The sequence below is a fragment of the Apteryx rowi genome, unplaced genomic scaffold (assembly GCF_003343035.1).
Source record: "Apteryx rowi isolate R43461 unplaced genomic scaffold, aptRow1 scaffold_109, whole genome shotgun sequence".
Taxonomy (NCBI): Eukaryota; Metazoa; Chordata; class Aves; order Apterygiformes; family Apterygidae; genus Apteryx; species Apteryx rowi.
The window spans coordinates 2,132,830-2,158,400 of record NW_020447297.1 but is presented as its reverse complement, the minus strand read 5'-3'; the positions used below and the strand labels follow the sequence as shown (position 1 = coordinate 2,158,400).

Below are 25,571 nucleotides of genomic sequence, written 5' to 3'. Positions count from 1 at the left end.
CATTAAAAGCCATTTAGAGGTTTCTTTCGTTACACTGGCAATTTGATAGATAAAACGGATAGAATTTTCCTCATTTACTTGTTCGTGAAACGAAAACACAAGGAAAAGCATTACCCAAGAGGAAAACTTTCTCCAAATGCATGAAAAGGAGTTAGGTGACCTAACAGGCTTCATACGGGAAGCAGAAACCAAACTCCTCATTGTGCTTTTGAAAGTTCTCTCATCTCAAGGTTATGGTTATAAAATTAGAATTATTCTGCAAACATTCCCACTTTAGAAGACCACTTCAAAGCTTTGTGCGTACGTTCCGCCTGTCAGCTCTTAAGCATTTACTTTGATTTCAGAACTTTGTCAGGAAAAAACCTACTTAATACTTTCGCATTAAGAAACCCAGTTATGGTGAGTTCCTCCCAAGAAATAGTATCTATAGAATTGCTTTAATAAAAATAACTTTTATAGTTTAAACTAATTCGAAGTCTGCCTTAGAATATATACTATTGTCCAAGTTATTTACAGAAAGACAGTTATCTTTATTCACTCAAGATTAAGGTAAATTGGTTCGATACTGCTGATGAGGAAAGTATCTTTTTGATAAAAAGTGTGTTATTCCCCACCCTCGAGAACCTCAGTCCTAACAAAAGATTCAATGCACATAACAATATGATCAGAAAGACAAGAAAGATAAAAACAGTAAGAGAAGAAAAGGAAAGGACACAGCCTTAGAGGAATGAGACATTACCTTTGGAGCGCACGATGTAACACTGTTTCTGTAAATTTTACACAAAAATGGCAGAAATAAATTGTAATACATTTTCAGACAAAACTGAGTCTATGTTTTATTAAATACAAATTTTAAATTAATATTAATCAAGTCGTATGCAGAACAAGGATGCCTAAAAGAGGGCTCTAAATTTTCTTTAGAATATAAGGCACTTTGAAAACTACAGTAAGTTTTCCTTAAAACCAAAAAACCTGGAGACATAACCTGCTTGCATACCCTATTACAAAGATAAACCATTAGAAAAGAGAATCCTCCCATTCCCCTCTGAAAGTCTCAAACCAGCAAAAGAGCTAGAACACATGCACAACTTTAAGCAAATGAATAACTGATTTCAGTGGGATTATTCACATGCTTGCATTTACATAGGTGCGCAAATGCTCTACTGAATCCGTTCCTAAGTGTATACTTTACAGGATGGCATCCCATAATTGAAGCGTTTAGATTTAAGTGAAATGTGTGGTAAGTCAGTAAGTCCACCGTTTCTTAAGTTCCACAATTGTCTAACATCTTCCTTTTATTATGAAACTTTTCTAAAAATAAGAGAAATAGGTGCTTTCTCTAAAAAAGAGAAAGCACACGCACCAAAATTCTTTGGGTTTGTTCTGGTTTCACTCTGAACAGAAGTGCTGTTTCAAAAACACATCACCAGTTAAGCTTAACTGTACTTATGCTTCTACATAGACTGATAGTTTTTAATTATCTCTCTGCATATCCGAGCAGAGAAATAATCGGCTTCTAACTTGACATATACAGACATCCTGTGAATACTTCTGCGCAGACTGTACTTTTTGTAAACATATAATGAAGCCAACAGGACTGCCTGCATGTTAAGTGCACGTACACCCATTTACATAACTTTTGATCGCAGCTCAAACATCAGCCCCTTTCATTTGAAATTTTTAGTTCACTTTTCTGTAATTGTAAACTGCAGAAGAATCAGCTCAAAGGTATTCTATTCACAGTGGAAAAAACCCACTAACTCTCGACTGGACAAATACATGTTTTAGGACATTGAAAAGACTTAGAAATGAACCACTTCTAATATATTGATAATGTTGAGAAAGCCACTTGTAAAAACAAAACCAAAATCCTCACAATTGATATACTCTTTAACAGTTCAAAGAGGCTAGTTTGTTTAAATTGAGTAACTAGGCATAACACCATACATTAAAAACATTAGCTTTAAAACCAAAAAAGCTATCTAGTCTATAGCAAGAAAGCAGCGCTTGAGAGACAGGTTAAATTGACAATATCCTCAATATGGGGAAAAAAAAAAAAAGGTTACAGCAACAGCCAAACGGCCTCAATTTAAGTAAAACAGGTTTGAACACAGGGGCAGGAACTCCAAACATTTGCACTGGTTAGGAGCAAAACCCTAGGACTCCTCCAAGTAGTAATAAGGATGGATTCTCAGTAAACTATCCGGTTAAGTAACGAGGTAATTAGTTAGTTATTACACAAAGCTTCTAAACGACAACAAAGAGGTTCATTACTATTTTTGTCCACCTCCTGTTCTGTTTTCTTTACGCTTCGTTCTGCGCATTCACATTTCTACCTTACTAGTAACAGCAGCTTGACAGATTTTGACATGCCTTAACAGAAGCAAAGTTAAACACGTGCAAGCGTTTGCAGGATCAACTAGGCTCACGTATTTTGTAATACTTCATGCACACAGTTGTAGTATTTTCACAAGAGTTGCACTTATTTCACATTGCAACTTTCCTTACTGGCAGGTTGGGTATAGCCACAGGCACAAGGGAAGGTTCTCAAGAGACAAGACGCCTTTGACAGCAGAATATATCGCTCAAGAACATCATCGCCCAACACAGTAACACGGCCCCTGAACTGGAACATCCCAGCCTAGGCTGGCAATCTCTCTGGCTCTAAATCATGCACATAGGAATATCAGCCATATTTGTGCAATGATCTGGATGCATTCCCCCCACCCTCCCGCTCCATAATAATAATAAACCCTTTTAACAGTCAAAACAGACACTGAAGTATACAGAAAAAGGAATATTATCCCAGCGTTCCTCCTGTCAACCTCTATCCTAGCCTAGAAATTCAACATCCAAACATCAACCAGCGGATGAAACAGTTAAAAAAAAGGATTGTAAAACTCTAAAGATATTTAGAAAACTTGTTAGACAACTGAAGGTTCTGAAAGAAGCTACTCAAGAAAAGGAGCAACTTAATAGTGGTGCTATCTGAGAACATAAATAGCTAATTTGTAAACTGGTCCTCTACAATTTGTTTGTGTCTTTAACACAAACTTATAATAAAACGCTACCGCAAATCCCTTTGGGTACACAAAGCGGAAGTCCCAATATTTCACGAATCCAAACAGTATAAAGGGACACTTCCTAACATTACTTAAACTACCTTTTCCATACCCATTTCTCTATTGTTGCGTATAAATGCTTTGACAAACTCATCCATGCCCGAGAAATTCCTGACGGATCAAAGAAAACTGCAGGTATTTTCGAACTGGTCAGATGCTTGTTTACATCAAGAATGGTCTGGAGCTTCTACTGCAAACAAAACTGACCACTGGAGCTCAAATTTAATGATCTTTGGACATTGCACAAAACACTGCCCTGTACAGTGACCGAATTGTTAATGCAGGCTGTCAGAGTGACATTCGCTGCCCGTTAGCTTCTGTAAAGACTAGTTATTCCAAATGTGCTAAGCTGGGAAGGTACTTTTGACTGAGGAAGTAAATACGTTATATTCAGGATTCTTAATATTGTTTTAGCCCCAACTGGACAAATACTATATAGAAGAAAGTAACTTGAAGTATCCTTCATTTGCTACAGATTAAGCACATGTATGATAGAGAAATATAGAACTGTTATCCCTAAAGATATTCATGGACTATATAAAAAAAATGTAAACAGCGGTTTAAAACTTAAGAGTTCAAATGGAGATGAACTATTTCCCTTTCTATAAAACTATCTAGTAAAACTAGAGTTTTAATGGTATGAACAAGTTTAAAGACTGATAATATCCACTGAAGACTTTCACCTAATTTTCAGTTTACATGTTTGAAGAGCATTTTTCCTACTGACAAACTACTGAATAACTGAGCATTCTTTGTGAGTATAAGAAATACATTTTAATTCCGGCTTAAAGTACATCACTAAAGGAAATAAATGTATATTTTATTTAAAAAAATAACAGCTACATAGGTGCACAGTATATTCCCTAAAGTAATCAGACAAATGTCACTAAGCAAGAGTAACTGCTGTAATATATTGCATTTCAAAGTTAAAAACCAGAAGCAGTCTGTCTAGACAAAAACTTTAGTAGTCGTTTCCTGCTCTGAATCTCAAATATCATACTCGCCATGTTATGAAGGAGAAACTGAGTCCTGCTGCTGGGGGAAAAACCTAAAACAAAAAGCTCCATACAAGATGACAAACTGTTGCCCTGTGTGTTTCATACTATCCATCCTTGCCTCTTTATAAATCGAGTTATCAAACGGGAACCTGCCTTTGCAACTCACTGTATACATACACACACACACCCCTGCCTTCATGAGCAGCGGCTTCCGTACAGCTTCTGTAAATGTACGTATCTCTAGGACTAGCTGCAGGACAAGGCTAGGATTCAGCTTAAATGTATTAACTTGAATATCTTAAATACAGGCATCTGCAGGTGAGCCAGGCATCTCAACCGCATGTCAGGGATCAAGGGCCCTCATTCAAATGCCAAGATAGAGGCACCTTGTGCCCAGCTTTATGTTTAGGTGTCTTACCCCCCCTCGACTGAATTCCCAAACCGTAAAGTTTTCTCCTAACAGTGATTTTGAGAAAGAGGCAGAAGAATGAACTTTTGAAGAACACCTGCATCATCTAAAATATTTCTGTGTTTGATGGAAGTATTTTTAAACACAGTTTGTTTTGTCACATGTAAATTACAATTTAGCATTAACACAACCTTAGGCTGTTTTGGAGTATGGGGAGAGATAAGGCACTCATGTCTGTTAAATCTAATTAAACAGGTTGAGGCTATTAAGTATAAGGGGAAAGAGAAAGACATTTGAATTAAATGCAGGAGAGAAGGAAAGAAACTTTAGAGCCCTCAAATAACAGCTTCTGAATGGAGGTAACATTAAGTTTTCATGTATATTGTTCAGATAAGCTTAAAAATGGAAAATTGTGACAGGAGAATCAAATGATAAGTCACCAAGTAATAAATAGTGGACCAATGCCTTGCAGAGAGCTTTTTAAACTACAGTTTTATAGATATATTGGTGTGTGGCTGTGAGTGCGTGGGTGTATTTTCAGGTTTACTCTAAGGAAACATGACATTTCAAATTTGGTTTGAAGGTTAAGAACAAACAAGCTTTTGAAGTTTATCTTACAATTTTATCTCTACAGAAAGTCAGAGCAGCAATTATGAAAGCCTTCCTCCTAGGTTCCTACTCATTTTCCATTTTTAGGACATTCTTTAGGAAGAGACCCAAAAATGTCTCTTATCTGAACTTTATCATATACTGAAGATCTTTTTTCAGGCAAAGAAAATAGTAATATACATCAGGACAATTTACTCCTTTACTGAAGACAGTGAAGCGCCATTCATTCTTATTCCCCAAGAAAGATGGCAAAGAAAAAAAAAGTTAGTTTGTGGGTTTTTTTTTTTAATAGTTAAGCAACTACGCTAAAGTTTAATTTTGAAAATACCGGTGTTATATCACAACGAAATTTCTTCTCAACAAAAGCCCAAAGTTATAAAGATCTTTTCAAATACAAACTGCGAAGCATTAACAAAAAGACCTTTTTAAACGGGAATTAAGCTAGATGGATATTCACATAAACATTAGCATGTTTAAAAATACTAAGACTGAACCTAGAATACAACTGCTTTATCCAAAAGACCCTGCATTGTTTCAATGTTTAATATTTACTCATGATGGACAGTCATGTGTTTTCTAGTTTAACAAATCGTGGCCATATACTAGAATGGATTTTCTCTTTGAAATAACATAGGGAAATCTGATTTTGAGTACATATGTTACACAGTGTTAGGACCCAAAGAATTGATATACCCATCTGAACAGCACTACGCGGCAGTACAGAAGAAAGGCACTTCAGGAAAAAACACTCCAAAAGGAAAGAAAAAACAACAAAAATATCCCCCCCAAACAAAATAAAACCCAATCATAAACGACTACATTTTAAAGAGCACATGTAAAACCTTACACAATCTCTACCATAGATCTCACTGCCTTCAGCATACAATGTTCAGTATCATAATCCACAGATAATCTGTTTGGCTGTGGCTGGTACACACAAAGCCAGAGGATCTATTTTCTGGACATTAAGAACATGTAATAACATAACACATTCTTCTAGGGTTAAAAAAAAAAAAAAAAAAAGCAATAAACAAGGAACATCCATGAAGTATTAATTTCTAATCCAAACGAATGCTACAAACAAATGGTGATAACTAGCATTTCCTATCACAGCTTACACTGCAGGTACCCGTTCGACCCTAGTCGAAATAAGGCAGATAACATTGTCACAGTTAATTTAGCAATACCATCTTTCTCATGAACAGCGCTTCTCTGTTTAAGAAAAGCTCAACTGTCGTATTACATCTACTCACATGAAAAATTGGGAACCATTGGTATGTTTCCCTCGGTTTGCCATTGACAAAAGGAACGCTCTGTCATGTTTGAGAATAAAGTTTTCATCTGTTTGAAGAAAAAATATGTTTGTCAGATTTTCCCTGACAAAGAATACAAGTCTAATTTTCTTAGTAACATACGGATGCTACAAGGAGAAATTCCTCTGCTGCTAAAGAAACTTGAACATATTGGGGGGGAAAAAAAAACCATTAAATCTAATCAAATCTCTCAAAAAATAGAGTAGAAATACAGCCATAAGACAGAAAAGATACAAGATTCCTTCTTAAAGAAATTAGTTCCAGAACATTTATAATGAAGAAAATTTAAAGTCATTATTAGTGTCTTCAATAAACATTAGATCCTCATACACTTGGGCTTAAATCCAACATTTTCTGAACTAAAACAAAGTTAGCATACTTTTACTGTCATCCTAAAACAAGACTTAACATACACAATACTGTTATTTACACAACATGCATCTCAGGTAGAAAGATCTAGTAAAACAGCCATTTCCCTGATATGGCACATTAAATGATACCCACCTATCAATTCAAAATTCGAGGTCTTAAAACATGCAAGAAAAAATAAACACCTCCCCCCCCCCCATGCCTGAATGAGAAACTTTCTTCCTAAGTGTAAAACCACGATTAAGACTAAAGACACATTTACTATTTCCATGAACTTAATAGGGCTTCTGGTCATGCAGCACAATACCAAACCAGATCTTAAAAAGTTGCTTTTTCCATAGATAAAAATAGTACTTTAAGCATACAAAGTCTTTATTTTTAAGATTATATACCAAAACACAACACTGTATGTTTCAGCATTTACAACCTCAAGTATATTCTTTAGAAACAAACCCTAATAACTTCTTAACAAATGGTTCTGTTAAAGAGTTGCTTTTGACTAAAGGCTCTAATATTCCAACATCCAACTACATCTCCGTTTCAGACAAATTTAATAGCATGCGCTTAACCACACAGAGCTAATTGCAAAACATACATCAGCGGGATGTCATAAACATGTATAGTGCCAGTATTAACACTGGAATACCATAGTAACTTCCTGTTTTTGTAAGAAAAAAATTGTGTGTCCTTAAAGTATTGAATACTTTATAAACTCACTATTTTCTTTCCAACACTAGATTTTAAAAAGAGTTACATGATGTACATTACTTGCAAAGATTTGATAAACAAAAGTAACTTGTGTAGCATATAAACAAGTCAAACATTCTTAGAAACAAACACTAAGCATACAAACCTTGAATGGGGAAGGGGAGGAAAGGGACGTTAACAAAAGAAGAAACAACTGTTTAGAACTGGAAATTATGCCAGTATAATTTTCTCAGAATAAGTCATTAACCCTCAAAAAGGTTAGACAGAACTCTTTATTTCTCCAAGCAACACAGATATCCATCTACAAACGGACGTATCAGTTGTCTATATATTTACTAGGGAGGGTAAAAGGGAACAGAGTTTCAATTTGTGTTACTGAGCTTTTGTCTCTTACCTTTTCATTTTGCAAAAGACCACATTCTCTATAAACAAAAGAATATGTTGACAGTTTTAGGCAGGAAGATAGGAGTTTATTCATGAATAAAGTTGCCTAACCTCCATGCTGAAAGTCATGTTTAACCAATAATGTTAGCCTTAATTAATTGTCAGTTAAAGTTAAATATTACAAAATAAATTATCTGAAAGTCATGCATATAAAAATAATTCTCATGCAGCATTAGTTTCATGCAAAAGGTGATCTATAAGTAGACCTCTTTTCATTAAGTATCTTGGGAATCAAGACTTGTATATCTCAGAACTGAATCAAGAATCTGTAAAGATGTATTTGCCCTTACCTTTAAAATAGCCACCATAAATAGATTCACCTCCTTTTCCATTACCTATGCATTAAAAAGCATGAATTAAACCTTGTGTTTGCTTTATGAATAAAGCTGTATGTACTATCCCACCCATCTACACCAAACCAGGATACTCTGGCCAGTTATAATATCTGAGCATATCCCTCTTAAAAGGGGCAACTTTTCATTTGTAAATCTGTTAGTCTTGTAAATCCTATTTTTAACAAACCGCTTGTCTAACAGTACTTTCCTGTCAGGTTTGTAAGGCAACACTGTGCTCGCGAGGCATTTTATTATCCCGTTGAAACTCACAACACTGAAAATGAACGCTGCCTTAGCGCCTCTGAACACGGGAAAGCCTCAAGCGAGGCTCCAAAGACTGCTCCTCACTGTTACTTGCTAAAGCGGCAGCAGAAGAAAACACAACAGCAAGCAAGCCAGCCCACAGTAAGTATAACCAACAAGCTTGCCCTGCTCCGAACAACCGAGAGGTCACCAGAATGGGCAAGATAAACAAGTAACTAACAGCTCTTTCAAAGGCACCTTCTTTTCTTCTGCTTGACTCTCAAGGTATTCCCCCCAAAATACATTTCATCAGTTACAAGGGTTGAGGTTACAGTGAAGACCACAGAGACGTTTCGGTAAGGGCAGATATTTTGGGGAATGGACACAGACAGAAATGTTAAGTTGTGCACATAACGGAGGGAAGGGAACAAGAAAAGTCCTCAAAAATCTGCTTTTGGAGACTCATGCATTAAGTATTTTTATCATATTTACTAGTTTTACTTATTCAAACAGTGATGTCCCTGTATAAACAGAATAAGAATGAGCATTACTAGTGCTGTCTCTACTGCGTGGGCACAAAAAGTGAAGCAGTAAGACTGCAGTTTGGATTTGAAATCTGTTTCAATAAGTGTTATCAACTCCAGCACTTTTTTTTTTTTAAACTTAATTCTATCTAAACAAGAATTATTTCAGTTGAAATAGTTTAGAATTTCAAAAATTAACAAAAAAACTGAGAATCTGTGCTATACTTCATAGCAAATGAAATTTTTATGGCATTTTATAACTTTAGAAAATGACATGGAAGTATTAATGTAGCTTTATAGATTAAAATTTCTGTTCCAAGACATTTCAGTTTTAAAGAACATATTTTACCTTCACTGAAGTCCCCACCCTGAATCATGAAGTTTTTAACGACACGATGGAATGTAGTGCCTTTGTAACACAGCTTTTTTCCAGTTGTTTTTCCAATTCCTTTTTCACCTGCAAGAAGTTCAAACAAAAAGAATCTACAGATTGTCACTAGATAAATTCCAAGGATTTCCCACCTAGTGCTAAGAAAAGAAGAGAGCCATCAAAATAACACAACCGAATGGTAAAAGATAAAAATGGTCCAACTTTTTGCCTCTTCTCCTCCCATTAATAACGGAAACTTTGCAAAAGACATCTTGAGTATGCACAAGTGAAAACTAGGTTTCTTCCAAAAAATTCCCCCCCCTTCTAAGAGGGAGTACATCGGTTAACAATCCACTCAGGACAATTCACAAGAAAACATGAATTCGTTATAATGATGGGTTAACTCTTTTCTGTGGTTATAGCCACACTGTTATGTTAGCTGAAGCTAACACTGGAGTCCAGTTCAAACCATTTATACATCAGAGTGGGCCAGCTGCGTCCCAGGACAGAGAAACCTGAGCTCAGGAGAACAGGCCTCCACTCAGTTTGAATGCAACCCAGCCTTGGAGAAGTAGGATTGAGCTACTCCAAACATGACTCACATCTTCACCGACCCATGCACAGTGCCCTGCACCAGCCCTTCCTCATTATCTCAGTAAGAAAACCCGCACAAAACAGATTCCTATCACTGAAAGGAGGGGGAAGTACACTTACATGAACTGAGGAGAAAGCTTTTCTCCTTGTGGACATTTGCAAAAAGAATGTTTAAGATCAATGTTTTGATTCTGTCAAAATATGAATGGCAACATGAAGCCACAGACTGGTAGAACAGAACAGGGAAGCAGGAGAATTAAGCATTGTGCATAGAAGAACCATTCCAGAACTAACCAAATGAGAAACATGACAGAAATCCAAATGCTAAACTGGTACCACCAGGGCTATTCTTACTCAGCAGCAGGAGCCTAGCCAGGCCGCAGTGCTCGTTATGATCCTTTCAGAGCCTGAAGTTTCCCGAGAAGTGACACGCTCACCAAACAGACAGTGCAGCAGTACTTCAAACCTACTGGTGATTTTTGAGAAAGACATCCCAGATCCTCAAGCTTTACTAACACCTCTTCCAAAATTCAGAAGAAAAAGTGCAGGGGGCACATGGAGGGGCAGAAGCCCCAGATAGCAGGCTCATTTGAGGGATTCATACAGGTCCCACAGCCAGGGAACATTTGTAAGAGACGCTGTGTCTAGCTTTCAAGAAGAGGGGAGCTTGCAGAGCACAGCAATCAAAAGTAGTAGGTATAACACTCTGTGCACCAGCTCAGATCCCACATAAGCCACACCTGCAGGAGATTTTGTAATGAGACAGCACAAACAGACATTTCAGAGTCTTGGCTTTATCCCACCACTGGTTATGGCATGGGCATCTGCTACTTGGTCAGAAAACACACAACCAGTATGTTATGTATCACAAAGCGCCCTCAGAATTCTACATATACTAGTTACTCAGAGCCAAGTCTCCTTTTGCCCTTTGCTGTCTCTCCACCCCAAACTCACTAATGGCCAAACCACCCCAAATTTGCCATTCCAAACAGCACAAAGCTGCCACAACAAGGGCAAAGAGCAGTTCATAACACCAAATCCACTTACGGGATTGTTGTTTACTGCACTTATAAAAGCCTTCAGTCACAGAATGTAACATTTTCCATCACCTTGATTCTCCATACCTATAACCCATGCCTACTCCTACTTCATTTTCCACAGAAGCTATCCAAGCAAAGCTAGGTATTATAGGACTGGACACAGCCCCAAAACATGCATCTCTTTGGTACAGTATTGGAAAGCCCACATTGATCAATATCAAGAAGCTTCTGCCCTCATTTTTGGCCATGTTTCAGCATATTCCTCAGGCTTACAGAATTGGATCCAGCATTGTGCCTGACCATGTAAGTAAGCAAGCTGGTGCTGAAAGGTGAGCTTTAGACCCTGGCCAAAAGTTGTAGTTCCTTCTTTTACTCTCTTATAGAGCTTCTCCAGGACAGGACAGACTATCAGAATAAACGTCAAGTATGAAGTGACTGCACACAAGGAAGACAGTCAAGTCTCTCACACAGCACAATTCCAGAAGAGCACGCAGTAAATGAGGTAGCCCTATCACACATCAGGATGGTCCTTTCTTGCATTTGGATCAATGCGTGTTAAGTAAGCCCACAGCAAACTGGGCATGTGCCATTACTTCTAGGGAAGACCTGAAAAAACAGGAGGTCCTCCATTTAATCTCTACTCAGGTAAAGCTAGAAAGTGGCCCTCCCCAAGGTATCTGCAGATGGACAAGAGCTGTCCCTTTCACACATCCACAATTTGGCATCTCCTTTTTTTCCTGCAGTCTTCTGTTCCTTGAACTACAAGGTGCTACTCAAGCCCTATCTAGCTGCCTCCTCCATGACTAAACAGTTCTTTTCAAGTGCTGCAAACCTCTGGGAAAAGGAACGGATGAGAATTTACACAGACACTGTAAGGGTTATTCCATTATGTGAAGAGACTTCTGTGGTGAGGACAACACAAGGGCCTTCACCACACTGCCAGTCTCCCTTGGTGGGTAAACATCAGTCTTGGCGGCCTAATAACACCCTGCACTGCCAGCCTAATCTCAAATATTTTGCATTATATGCCCAACAACGGTCTCTGGCTGAGATTATACAAAGGGAAGCTCCTGAGAAAGTACCAAAGAGCAGATGAGCTTGTGTTCATCTGACAGGTGGACTGACTGGAGAGTCTGCAATGGGCCTACATATGCCAGTTTAAGTCCAGATGTTTTAATTTAAATGCAAGAAGCATCTTGCTGTCAAAGCAGACAGCATTCTTTCACAGGAGCCAGGTCTATTTCTGACAACAATGTCAGGCTGCAGGAAGGCAGCCAGAATCACCCTGCCCTCCTCCATCTGTTTCTGACAAAAACATAATCCTGGCTTGCCTCGTAGAGATGATGGAGGGAGCAGCAGGCATGAAGACGGGCACAGCATTTAAAATACTAGCCTCCAATCTTTCTCTTGGAGCATATCACCTTGCCCTGAGACAAGCAAAAACTCACTTGACAATGACAAAATGGAAGTGGAGAGTCCAAATAAAGCTTCTGAGGACTGTAACAGCATGAGTGAGGACATGTTGTGCCAGGCAGCAATGGTGACTTTATAAGCTAGAATGCAGGTGGGTGCTCGTATGTCTGTATGCAAAAAGATGATGCTGGATTGGCCTAGCATGCAGAATCCTGAATTTAAGTAGTATGAAAATGCACAATGCCCACAGTTTGTTGCTAAGATATTCCATTACTTAGACTATATGGTCCAGAATAATGGGATAGTGTCCCCTTTCTATTATACAATTGTATGCCTCCTTAGACATGTGTAGCCCTAGTCTATGACAACCACAGGATGTCAACACCAGAAAAGGATACTGTATTGAGTAAACCTCCAGTGACTTAAAGACTTCCTGCAAAGACCAAGAGATAAGGACAAAAGATACACCTGACAGCAACCCACACTCCCATGATGACCAAATTCCTAACAACGGATCTTGCTGTGACAAGCAGAAGGAGTCAGAAGAGTGTGACTCCTGGAAGCAAGTGACTCATTCGGCCTCTGAAGATGTTTTATCAGCTCACAACTCTGAAAATGAAAAGCAACCCTTCACATCTCAAAGTTTTGGTTGCCTGAGGTCAAAGCAATCTTACCAGTAGATGCTCATCTCCCTCCAACAGAACTGCTGCTCTTCTAAAGATAGGCTTAGTAACATAATCTAAGTGGACACAGAAGTAGTAGTCTAACTGGAATGCCCACACCAGTCCATGGGGACAGAGAGAAAGTAGGTACCAAAGAACTGCTGGATCCTACTATGGACAGCATGGATGACCCTAAGTCTGGCCTTCTGCGCCTGGTCACAGCTCACATCCATGTTATCACGCAGCAGACAGCATCCTTGCGTGGAGAGTTCAGCCTAGATGCTTAGGTGCTGAGGTAGTACAGACACTGACAGTACAAGGCAGGAGAAGAGGGAAAATGGCATGTATGACACAGATAAATTAGCAGTAACAATTATGCTGGAAAAAAACCTGTCAAGGAGAAACAGAAATGCAGATGGAAGAGTTGACAGGAAGGGACTAAGGAAAACAAAACAGCAGTACAGATGCAATCAGTGCAAACAAGAAAAGAATTAATGTTAGTCATGTGACCCAAGCCTTTAAGCTCAGCTATCTTGAGTCCAAACTTGGGAGCTAGTATCGTAGAGAGACATGGCTTCTACAAGCAAAAGAAATTAATCCCGTTCTCAAACATCCCATTCACCAGGCTCCTCTGTGTGCGTCTTTCCCCCCCGCCAGATTTAGTTATCATGTTTTGTAGCAAATTTTTAAAGGCATCTGTCAAATCACAGTACCATTATATGATTCCATAACAGCAAACAAGAATGAAAAGGAATGTTTCAAGCAGCTCTTAAGTCTTTTAGTCTGATCTCAACAGTAGGCAAGACATCAGAAAAACATTTGAAAGAAAGCACAATGAAGACACGTTCCGGCTGAAGAGTTCAATGCAACCTGCACAGCCAGCTATAGAACAGAATTCAAACAGGGATGCAAGACAAAGATATCAAGCTACTTTTTGACTTTTTTTTTTTTTAAACTGTTCTCTGTTCTGCTAAACACCTACTTCAGTTTCATTCCTCATGATCTCCAACACCTTTTTGTCCCTTTATCTCCAGCTAACCCCTTTCCAGCAAAGCTACTGTAAGGGTTTAAATAAAAGAACTACTGAATATGAGGCTCAGACATTACGCTATTCAGTCTGCTACTGCATTTTATTTCTCATCTTTTGTTACTTATTCTGATTATGATGCACTTTGAAAGAGTTGTCCTTTATTCTGTGTTAGTCATGGTGTTGCTTCTCATTCGCAGTCCCCTGTCATCCCTAGGTGACACTTCAATAAGCGTAATTAATAAGAACCAGAGAGTGGAGTAAAGAAAGGGGGCGGCACCATGGGCACCTCAAAAATTGGAATATCTACTATCCTCTTCATGAGTTCATAGTATTATAAGGTTCTTCTAATTCTTATCACTGGTATCTAGAACACATCACATTTTGGGATCTGAGAACTGAGAAGATGAACTTTTCAAGAACGCATTAAGGATACCATCAAGACATTTGTTTCACATAACCAATTTAGCTAAAAGCTGTTCACAAAAGCCAGATGTTAAAATGCTGCCTGGATGGTCTTGCTGGAGAGTTAACTATTTGGAAAGTAGTTATTTCATACACAAGGATTTGTTGGTGCAGTTGATTTAAGGCAAATTGCAAGTCCTTGAGCATTCAGGTACATGGGACTCGAAGGTCATCAAGAAAAACTGAATGCATTCTTTGCATTACAAATAACACATAGCATAATTCCCTTAATAACCTAATCAAGACTCAGCATCAGCTTACAGTTGCAAAATGTCTGAGGAGTAGTGTGGACCAAGAAGCACCAAACCACCCACAGGATTCGTAAGGAATCATCATACTCAGTTCTTCATTTTGCTAAAAGTGAAAAAGTTTTCTCCTCAGATTTAATGGACTCTTCTTTCCTCTGACCGCTGTGTAGCACTTCTACGAACCTGTTCGTTTTTGAATATTCTTTCTTTGAATAAGGGCAATCAAAATTTTATGCAGTATCCCAAGTCAAGTGTCACCAATGTATCGTACAGTGACATTAATACTTCGTCTCTCCTGATTAAATCCTAAGGTTCCATTTGCCTTTTTCACATACACGCAACTTTAATGATAATTCCACCATACTCCTTACCAATCACTTCTAATTAAAGGACTCCCAGATTAAGGGCAAACATATGTTTTGCTCCATAAATTCACAATTTTGCATTCTGTAATCACGTTACTTCTATTACTCTAACTCAGTATGTGTTACGGAATACCAGACAATTTCTTGCTATGTCCTAATCAAAGCTTCCTCAGCACTAACAAGTCCTAGCTGTGTTTTAATCAGAAAATTATCAGCACTGTATTATGCTGCTGTTACTACTACGAATGAACAACAACTTTAACATACTAGAATTCTTAAATTTAAGCGTATTACTTACCCGAGCACAAGCAAAGGAAATTTTTGCAAGTCTTCGGACATATATCTGAGAAGAGCTGAAACATAATTCGACCAACTAGAAGATTAAAGAAAAAAAAAAGTTTTATAACTCTTTGTAACCACATAAGCAAATTAACTTATAAACAAATCAGCATGTTTTGAATATATAATTTTCTGGGGAAAAGTTATTTTATCAAGCAGAATCAGGCGTCTCAAATATGAATATATTAAAATAAGTGGCACAAAAGAACAATAGCATGATTGTCAAATATAAAGATTAAACAACCTCATCATATGAAATTTATTAAAAATCTTAATCAATTAGATTAATTGAATCCTAATGATTCAATTCAACTTGGAAAGCCAAACTGGTTTGTTTTAATAGTTTATCCTGTCAGTTAATTACTGTTTTGAAAAAGAAAATGATTCGTCATAGATATAGATCTTCAGAGCTATGGGATTTTTTAAATTTTAGGTATTATGTTTATACAAATATTATTAATAATTACATCTCTGCAGTTTTGTATCTGATCGTTACCTAATGAATCCAACTGACTTAGTGCCATACCATGTTAAGGATTACATATGAAATGGAGTTCTTGGCCTTTGGTAAAAGTATAAAATATAATAGATGCATCAAATAGAAAAAATTAAAAGCAGGTGGAACAATACTAGCAATTTCAGAATTACTGCTCTACTTGCCAAATACTATGAACCAAATACTACTTCTCCATGCAAAGCGAGCAGAGTAATTCCCACTCTCAGTGCAGCTACTCCCATGCTATTGATAGTACTTACGCTACATATCCTTGAAAACTATTAAAATACTGCTGAAGAGAGGTTAGTATAGAGAAAAAATTTTAGAACTGCTTCACGTTTTCTGTTTTATTTTCCAAGACAGTGGGAAATATATTTCTAAACTGAAAATCTAAAAACTCGCAAACATATGAGAACTTTAAGAAATATAAAATCAGTTAAAAGAAAAGTATGTCATCCTTATAGGTTGTGAAACAAGAAGCCATAAAAGCTACACTGTTGGCCAGCGTTACAAGGAGGCTACTGGTAATAATCTATTAATGAGTACTACCCTCTAGTGGTATACCCTGGAAACACTTCGACTTAATTATCAAAAAAAGTAACTACTCTAGGAATTACTTCTTTTCCTTCCCTAAAAGGAAAAAAAAAGAGTTGTTCAGTTGTATTTTATTCAATACTTTGGCATTATGAAAAACTGAAAGATTCCAAAGAAATTACACTAAAGTTTAAAGTTTTGTCCAAATATATGTGATTTCTGAGGAGGTGAATTATTGGTTCAGAAAGTTAGTGAAGAAATGAAAAATAACACAAAGATCCCCAGCATTTTGTACTCTTAGACAAAAAAACTCAAAATACCTTCAGCTGTAGAAATGTCTGTATTTCATTAGATAACTGCATTAAGAACTTTCTCTGAGGATTTGTCATTAAAGCAGAAAAAAATCTCAAAAGTGTGCAACAGTCTTCAAAGAATGAAGAAATCGCTAATATTCAAAAACTCCACGTAAAACAGTAGTAGTTGTAACTACCGCTATGACGAAACAGCTATTTGGAAGTGAAGAAACCATTATAAACTACGTGGACTGAAGACACACACAGAACACAAGAGAGAAGACAGTTTACAAAAAAATAATAATAATAATTAATTAATTTTCATTATAAACACAGTAAATCAGGAGAGTAGGAATCCCATTCCTCTGTTTGCACAAGCGCTGAACTGAACAGTGATTAAGTGCTTTAGAAAGCCACATACCGATTTCCTCTTAAATTGCATTTGTTATGTGAAATAGCATTGATGCCTTTCAGAAAAAAAAAAAGTTATCACTATTCTCATTTTGCAAACATTAGAAAAATAAGGATCAGCAGTTGATTTACGAAGGTGACAGCTGCCAAATAACCAGTAAGTGTACTGTCTACAGGCTCTGGGGGAGACTTTTACCCTCAGGCATAAACTATGGAAGCCTTCCCATTCCAAGTCACTGTCCCCCATATAAAGGGCACTATCTAGCACATTAAGATATGGAAAAAGAGTTGTATCCCATTTAAAATCATCTTGCAACTGTAAGTCCCTATTATCTTGACAAATCAGTGTCAGAGTTATGAAACCCCATTGCTAGCTTAAAAAAAAAAATAAAATCCAAGTTTCAAAGCACCTACACCAGTTGCATTTCATGGCTCATGCTACCCATGCGCACTGGGAACATAACCTATATGCTTACTTGCCACAGGGAGGACAAGATAAATTTGAGAGTTTATTGAAGCATGTAACCTCTCTACCGAGGTCAAGCTGTATTGTTGTTTATAACCTAATAGAAGCAATATGAATTGCTTGCTTACTTTAAGGCTACAGGAATTTAGAAGTCCAACTTTGACTTTTCAGTCAGTCTACAGTAACCAGACAAAAGCTCCTTCCTGCTGAAATCCATGCAAATCGCTTCACACAAAACTTCTAGGTCTATCTATTCCTCTGTTTTCATTATCCTTATACTACTGAACTACAGAACTGACATTTTCCTAATAGCATATGAATAAAATTAGGTGGTTAGTATCTACACCACTCACGCTGTCAAAACTAACATCATGTAACAACAGCCAGAAGAAGATATGATCTTTATGAAATAGCCTGCTTGACAGTACAGAAACCACAAAGCTCTTCTCTGCAGGTGACCTGAGCTGCTCAGGTGGAAACCTCAGGTAACAGCATGTTGCTCACAGGCTATATCCAATCCACAGCGTGCACATTTCTCCAATGTGACACCACTTTTAAAGTTCTTCCCCCGGAAGACGTAAGCTTTGTCTGAAGTTCTTGGGGATTTCAAGGCAGAGCATAAAGAAAAAAGACATTCCTAACTAAGATATTATGATCTCAATAGTACTTTTAGTAGTGCTTTGCCAATAATGTCTGCTAGCTTGTCATACCTTCTCACCTCCTACAAACTTGGTTTATGACACTTATCCAGAATCAAAAGACTGCATCACAGTAGCGCCAGCTAAAGTAAAAAATAAGGAAGTCTCTCCTCCACATAACCTGAAGTACTACTCACCCTGTTATATCTAATTATATAAAGTGTTGCAGTTTGCTGGTAATACACAAACCACATACTGATATCCGTCTGGTGGGTTACTATCTGTACTTTATCTAAACTGCATGAATATTATTAAGTAAAAGGGTATTTTTTTTATTGACAGTCAATTAAATGTGCCAAAGAAAGATCAGATTTTCAAACTCAGATCAAATAAATACACATAAAATGACAGCTGTTAATTTAACGCAAGAAAAATTCTGTTAGAAGTCTGCCCAAAACCCATGAATCTTTCTCTCACCTCTTCCCTAAAAAAGAAAGATCCATTTTAAAACTGGAGTTCATAGCCAAATAACTGAGGTATTTGCTGACATAACACAGGTTGAAAAAAGCATTTGAAATGTTACTAATCTCCTCAGATCTAAATACGTCCTCTCTGTAATGCAACCCCTCCTCTCTGAAGTGCTTCACCTTACATACAAAGCTGAAGTTATCTGATGAGGGAACAAGCTTTCTACAACTAACCGTAAAACCTGAATAGTAAATTACATAGATATTGTTTCTAAAAATGACTATTCAAGTAGGTTAAGCCTGCTCATAAACCTACATAGACTACTCGGTCAGCTTTAGCCAAGGAAATAAGCTTGCAGAGACACCTCACTTCAACGCTGAGGTCATTTTTCTAATGATGAAACTCTCACCAAACTTAGGCTGCAAATCTTCCAATATCACAAGGAAGTTACACTAATCTTACTGCAATGTATCAGCAGGCAGGACATTTCTATAATTTTAATCTACATTTATTCTCAATAAAATGCTGGTTCTCATCAGCTCATAGTTATGAAGACGTGCTCATGTATATCACAGTATAGTTTTTATAGTACATTAGTGCACTTTTATGCTAGTCAGCACCACAGAAACGTAGCCAATCATAACTTAACATTTTTATTAACCATAAAACAATGCATTGAGTATTATTAAAAATGATGAAGTGATTCTTATTTGTCAGGAAGTTTTTAAACTCATTCTTTAAAGATATTTTTGGATAGAAATTAAAGTAAGTGACCAAGAAGTATTTAAGTTATTAGTAATTAAATACAGTAAATATGATACAAGTTCTAAGATGTTTTGAAATTAAAACTGAATGATTTCATAAAGCATTATCGACAGCTAATGAAGTATACCAGTTCTAGGAACTAGATGGCATAACAACCAGAAATAAGCAAACTTCAGAGCCCCACTTCACAAGCTGAAAAATGAAAACATTTTTTACATTTTTGAATGTTTGAACAATGTCTAACCTGTGGAAGAATTAGAACTTTATTCAAATCAGGTTACCAAAATTCAGGGTAGAAATATCCACATTATATCATAACAAGGGCTGCGGCTAGCAAAGTTTGGTTTATCAAAATCTGATTTCAAATGCTTATCGAGTGATTTCCCCCAATTTAGCTGCTCAACTTCTTTAAGAAAAACTGGAAGCAAACATGCATTGCTTGAACATATTTTACACATAATGCAAACTCTTTCACTAGATTATATTATGTTGAGGCCATGAAGGACTCAATTTCAGACAGACACTCCCGAAACAAACCTAACTCAAATTAAAACTAGAGAACTTATTTCAATAGGCTCTAATTAATTTTTAAGTTCATTTTTGTTTTTGTCTTTTCCCAATTTCTTAGCACAAACCAGGTAGGAGGACACTGCTGCATTTTTCCCAATATTTCATCAAGAACATCATGCTGAGTAAGAAAGTAGGGAGTCCAAGCATTAAGACAGCGGTACACAGCCTTTGCAGACGTACCAGGAAGTTTGCCAGAGGCCCAAAGGCTTAGATAAATTTGCATACTAGTTTAAATAACACTTCATTAAAATAAACATTTTAATCTTATGTATTTATTTATCCCTAAATTTGTGAAACCTAAGAATAATAGTTATATAAATTTTAGAAGATTGCTTTAGAGTAGAAACGTAGGTAAAGTTTTCAGAAAATAAAAGCTCACTGTGGAAAAAAGAGATTTAAAACATCAGTTAAAACAATGGACAGTTCCTCTAAGCAGAAATCTATATAAAGGTTTGACACATTATCACTCTCTTAATGCTTCCTTACCCTAACTTACATTCTGTGCAGTCAAAGCCTCCATAAACTTCTTCCTTCCCCAGCTCTCTCTACTAACCCGTGTCCTCCACAAACACCCCCTAAAGCTCCCTTCACTCCAGACTTCTGTGATCTCCACAACAGCAAGAATATTTTCAGTACTGCTCGCAACTCAGATTTACTGCCTTCCAAGAAATGCAAGTGAGAAACTACATTTTGTTTTCTCCTAGTAGGAAAGGCTTATCAGTTTGGTTTCTCCACTTGCTAATCCACAATTTGTTTCAGACATCAAGGTAAATCTTCAGGGTACTGCATTCCAAACTGACAACAATGATAATTCTGTACATGCGGATTACAATTTTGTCCTAAAACACATGAGTTCTCCCTGAGACCTATCCATACCTCATCTCCCTCATGTTCTCTGACGGGGGCCCCCATATGTCCTCTTGTTGCATTGCACTAAACTGGTTTGCCAGTCGGTTCACCGCCAGAGTCAAAGCACTTAACTGTTCTTTGCAAGTCTACAACACTAAAGGGCTAAAAGTTAATGGGAAGCCAGTGCAAAATAGTTTCTCTGTTCAGGAAGGATAACAAAGACCCCATAATAAATTTGCCTCCCTGGTTCTAGTAATGCAGACGTACTACTACTGTGACTGGTCCAGTGCAGCTTCTTTCCCTTAAATTCATAGCTCTGGCAGCCAAAATCCCAAAATACGCCAAGCTTCAGACAACTGAGACTAGGAGAAGTAATAAAAAAAAATGACTGACTGAAAAGGGGAGGGACAGTATCCCAGGAGGAAGAGAAACTGAAGCAGAAGGAAAAATGAGCAAGTGGTCAAACAACAAAAGAACACCCAGTTTTAAATAAGAAAAGGAGAAAACATGGAAAATTCATTGGTGAATAGGTATGAAGCACAGCAAAAAAAGAGTAAATATAGCATGTTTTCTGAGAGACAAAGCCAGTCAGCTTTGCTCAGCACGATGGGGGTGGGAAGAAAATGAAGCATTTTTTTTTCTTTGACTAGCCACATAAATTACTACAGCAACAGACTCTGTATTTGATTTACCAGTCAGACATCAGTCTTTTAGGTACTACGATAATTAGAACACAAGGATTTTGCAGCAGAGTTAAGACATTACTAGGCACCTAGCAATTGTAATCAAATTGGCATCTGCTGACATCCCAAAATTTTACAGGGACCATAAGTATTTTATTCTTACCTGCAAGTTTTATGTGCCCAAATCCATTATGGGGAAAAAAAAACAAACAAAAAAACCCAAACCCTGAAACAAGAGAAAGTAGCTCTCTGTGCTAGTAGTATCAAAATAAATGCTGACTCCTGATTTATTTTCCATTTGCTCTTTAAAGAAATATCAACCACAACCTGCACTCATAAAAAATGCTTAACAAAGAGCTTATTGAAAGTAATCTAAATTTCAAGTTACACTGAAAAACACTGATAAAAAGCCTAAAAAGTTTATTACACAGCAAGAGGCACATATAAGCAGGCATCAAGTTTTACTTCACAATTCTGTAGCTAAAATTAAAGTAAGGGTATAGAGGCACAAAAGCTCTAATACAGCTTCTGAAAGCACAACTAAAGCCACAGGATGAATTCTGTAGTTTCTGTAGCATAACAGATCTGGTTTAACAGTGAAACTAATTCAAACTCTGCATTCCCCTTCCTTCTTTCTTTCTTTCTGTCTCTGTCTCTCTCCCTCTCTCACACACACACCCCACCTTTGCTGCTCCTTCTAATGTAGTATGTGCACTACTATCTTATTTCTAATTGCTACAGGCACATGTCCAACCAATGGGCAAACATAAAACCTGCAAGGGGAAATCTAACTACCAGTTGCCAGCTATGTGGTGGGACATTTTTGGATTCTAAGCAATCAAAAGTGTTAGAATGACAAAGTTTCGTATTTTGTGGGCAAAGAGATGTCTCCAGCGTTGTAAAAGAGAGGCACGTCCTCTTACTCTCTGCGTTCTCTGGGGAGATGTTAGCTTAACTTTTCAGTGCAGACTGGGAGGGTGGCAATGTCTTACTTCTCGGCTAGCAGCAACGTGCAGCATTGTTCCCTTCCCCAGTATCTCTATAACCAATAAAGATGAACAAGCAGATAGGCTAATTGGGTTAAAGTCACATCAGCAAAAATGTTAATTTTAACTTTTAAACTGTCAGCAGCTTTCCAAATTAATACCTCACTGTTACCAGAAGGACAGTACAGATACTTCATGTCATCTGTAAGCTCTGCTGCACCACTCACACTTGATTCAGCTTTTGAAGGTCATCTTGCAGCCAAAAGGGCAATATTTAAGCTTTAATATATTTAACCTTAAATTTTGAGACATAATTGCATAGTAAATTAATGATGGACACTAGCATACAGTATTATAACTACATTATACACAAGTCCTGATCCCAACATTTTATAAATTGGCATGTTTTTCTGTGAAAATAAAAGCCATTAATCAGGTGCAATAAAAACAGCAGGGTTCTGAATTTGATGTACAGCTGTGAGATTCATGTTACTTTAAAGAGAAAATAAACAGCAAGGCACAAGGCTTTGGCTCTGTTCATACTCCAGGGAACCACAGTTCTGCACCACCCAGAACACTAACACTACAATTTCTCTCTGACACCAGTATCCACAATCCAGTATCCACCAAATCCAAGATAGATATGAGGGGAGACATGGTAGCCCACTTTTGCTTGTGATACTTTTCTGGTCCCTTCCTCAGCCATGTGTTTTGTAACAAGAGTTATTACAGAATGGCAGCAGGAGTGCATGCATGAAGACCAGAAGGAAGCAAAGCACAAGCACAACAGGGTAGGGATGGATTCTCCAGAAAAAGAGTCAAAACAAAAAAAGGGACCAAAGATGAAAAGTAAATGAGACTGAGCTAATCATCTATACATAGCATTAATTGTGCTAAAAATCAATTTCATTAAACTACACTTTTGAACTGGAAACCTGCCTAACCCAAAACATCCAAATTTTATTTTTAATAGTCCAATTCCATACTAAATTTGAATTTAAAAACTTGGAAAGTGTTAAAAATAATTTTAAAGTTACATTTTTCTCCTCAAAAAAAAGTATTCAGAAAAAGCACTGTGAAATAATTAAAATAACTCAAACGGAAGTTGTAATAGCCATAAATTATAGTTATGCCATATTAGGCCACTGAAGTTGGAATTAAATCTCTTGAAATTTTGATGAAATGAAAAAGCAAGTCAAATGGCTAAAAGCTGCATCTGAATGCAACTGAAATTTGAAAATGCAGATATCAACTCTTATTTCAAAGGCTTTCACAGAAACTATGAAGCAGAAAATGAAAGTGAAAGCACAATGAAGCCATCACAATTATTTCTTTTTTGAGAGACAAATAATGGCGATATAAAGTGCTGAATCCATATTAGGCAATCATATACATGGATTACTTCTTGTTCAAAATTATGATGAAGTAAATCTGTATCATCATTTTTACAGATTGCCAAAAACAGAAGAAGAGGTGAAACTGCAGTGGGAATTAAGTAGCTAGTCTGCAATTAAAACACATAGACTACCACTTAAGGGCGATTACACTTTCCATAGGGAAGATATGAGCTAAAGATGGAGATATATATATATATATATATATATATATATATATATAAACAGGCCACCTGGCCTCTTTATTTACAGTCAGAAGACTCATTTTAAGCAGGAGGAGGAGCGGTTTATACCAGATGACCTCCTGAAGTCCCTTTCTAATTCAATTACTCTATGATTAAAAATGCTCCTTGTAGCACTTAATACATACCTCATCATTATCTCCAGTCTCCTCATAACTTGCCCCAATCTTCTATAACTCACACGACTGTAAATTTACAATACATAACATGCCAACTAGACAGCACTTCTTAATACACAATGTTTTTTATGTTCAAAGCAGTATTATATGCCTTTCTGAAGCCCCCTGTTCAGGTATGCGATTAAAAACCGATCTCAAGAGAAAACAAAAAGCATGCAGCATCCCAGGCGACACCGAGTTACAAAGAACACCAAGTTAATAAATGCATAAATATATACCAATGGCCAAATTCATTGCGAACAGCCCGGGCCAATCAATAAGGCAAAAAGAGGCGAAGAAACCACTTTAAATGAACAGATTAAATGGCAAAGCCCCAAGCCTTACCTGGCTCGCGGTTGATCTCGATGTCAAAAAAGCACTGAGGCCGGTCCTGCACCCCCATGGCCGCAGGCAGCCCGGGGGCCCCTCTCCCTCAGCGCCCTGACGACACGGGGAAGGGAGAAACTCGCTCAGCAGAGCCGCGACACCTCGGCGGGTCCCGCCGCCGCCGCCCCCGTCGTGTCCCCCCCCCCGCCGGGCCAGCTTTTAACGCAGCGCTCCCCAAGCCAGCGCCCTCCCTCCCCACCGAAAGGGTTGGAATTACAACACCGTGGCGTTTTCGAAAAAAAACTCGACAGCGCACGGCCTCAACCCTTCAAAAGCAAAAAAAAAAAAAGGCAAAAAAAGGGCAAAAAAAGGCAAAAAAAAGAAAAAAGAAAAAAAAGGCAGTGTTTTGGCGGCGGGGGGGGACCAAAGGAACTAGATTTTTTTTTTTTTTAATGGATATGCCTTCTTACTCAAAAGTAGGGCTTCCCCTCCCACCGGCCGCCAGGCATTAGGGAACCCCCTCCCCGCCCCCCCGCTGCCCCCAGGGGCTCCCCAAACCCCGCCCTGCCTCTGCCCGGCACTCCCGGGGAGGGGGGAAACTTGGCTTCAGCAGGGGCTGAGCAGGGCGAGGGTCCCCCCGACCCTTCCCGGGAAGCCCCGAAGTCCACCCTGAGGGGAATTCGTCTTTAATTAA

General features: G+C 37.7%; 1 protein-coding gene across 9 annotated transcripts in view; it reads right to left on the bottom strand.

The window, feature by feature from the left end:
• Positions 1-25,028, bottom strand: part of NKTR (natural killer cell triggering receptor) — a 45,338-nt gene extending 20,310 nt beyond the window's left edge. For 2 of the 9 annotated variants that reach the window (XM_026072069.1, XM_026072079.1), the window contains exons 1-5: positions 24,896-25,028; positions 15,557-15,631; positions 9,424-9,531; positions 8,263-8,307; positions 6,392-6,479 (exon numbers count right to left, since the gene is read on the bottom strand). In XM_026072069.1, the coding sequence (XP_025927854.1) occupies positions 6,392-6,479; positions 8,263-8,307; positions 9,424-9,531; positions 15,557-15,631; positions 24,896-24,953 (374 nt within the window). In that variant the 5' untranslated portion in view covers positions 24,954-25,028. Of the gene's footprint in view, positions 1-6,391; positions 6,480-7,922; positions 7,951-8,262; positions 8,308-9,423; positions 9,558-15,556; positions 15,632-24,895 lie in introns of those variants that run through there. The other 7 variants (XM_026072054.1, XM_026072062.1, XM_026072098.1 and 4 more) reach the window with 6 other exon arrangements.
• Positions 25,029-25,571: the final 543 nt, after the last annotated feature.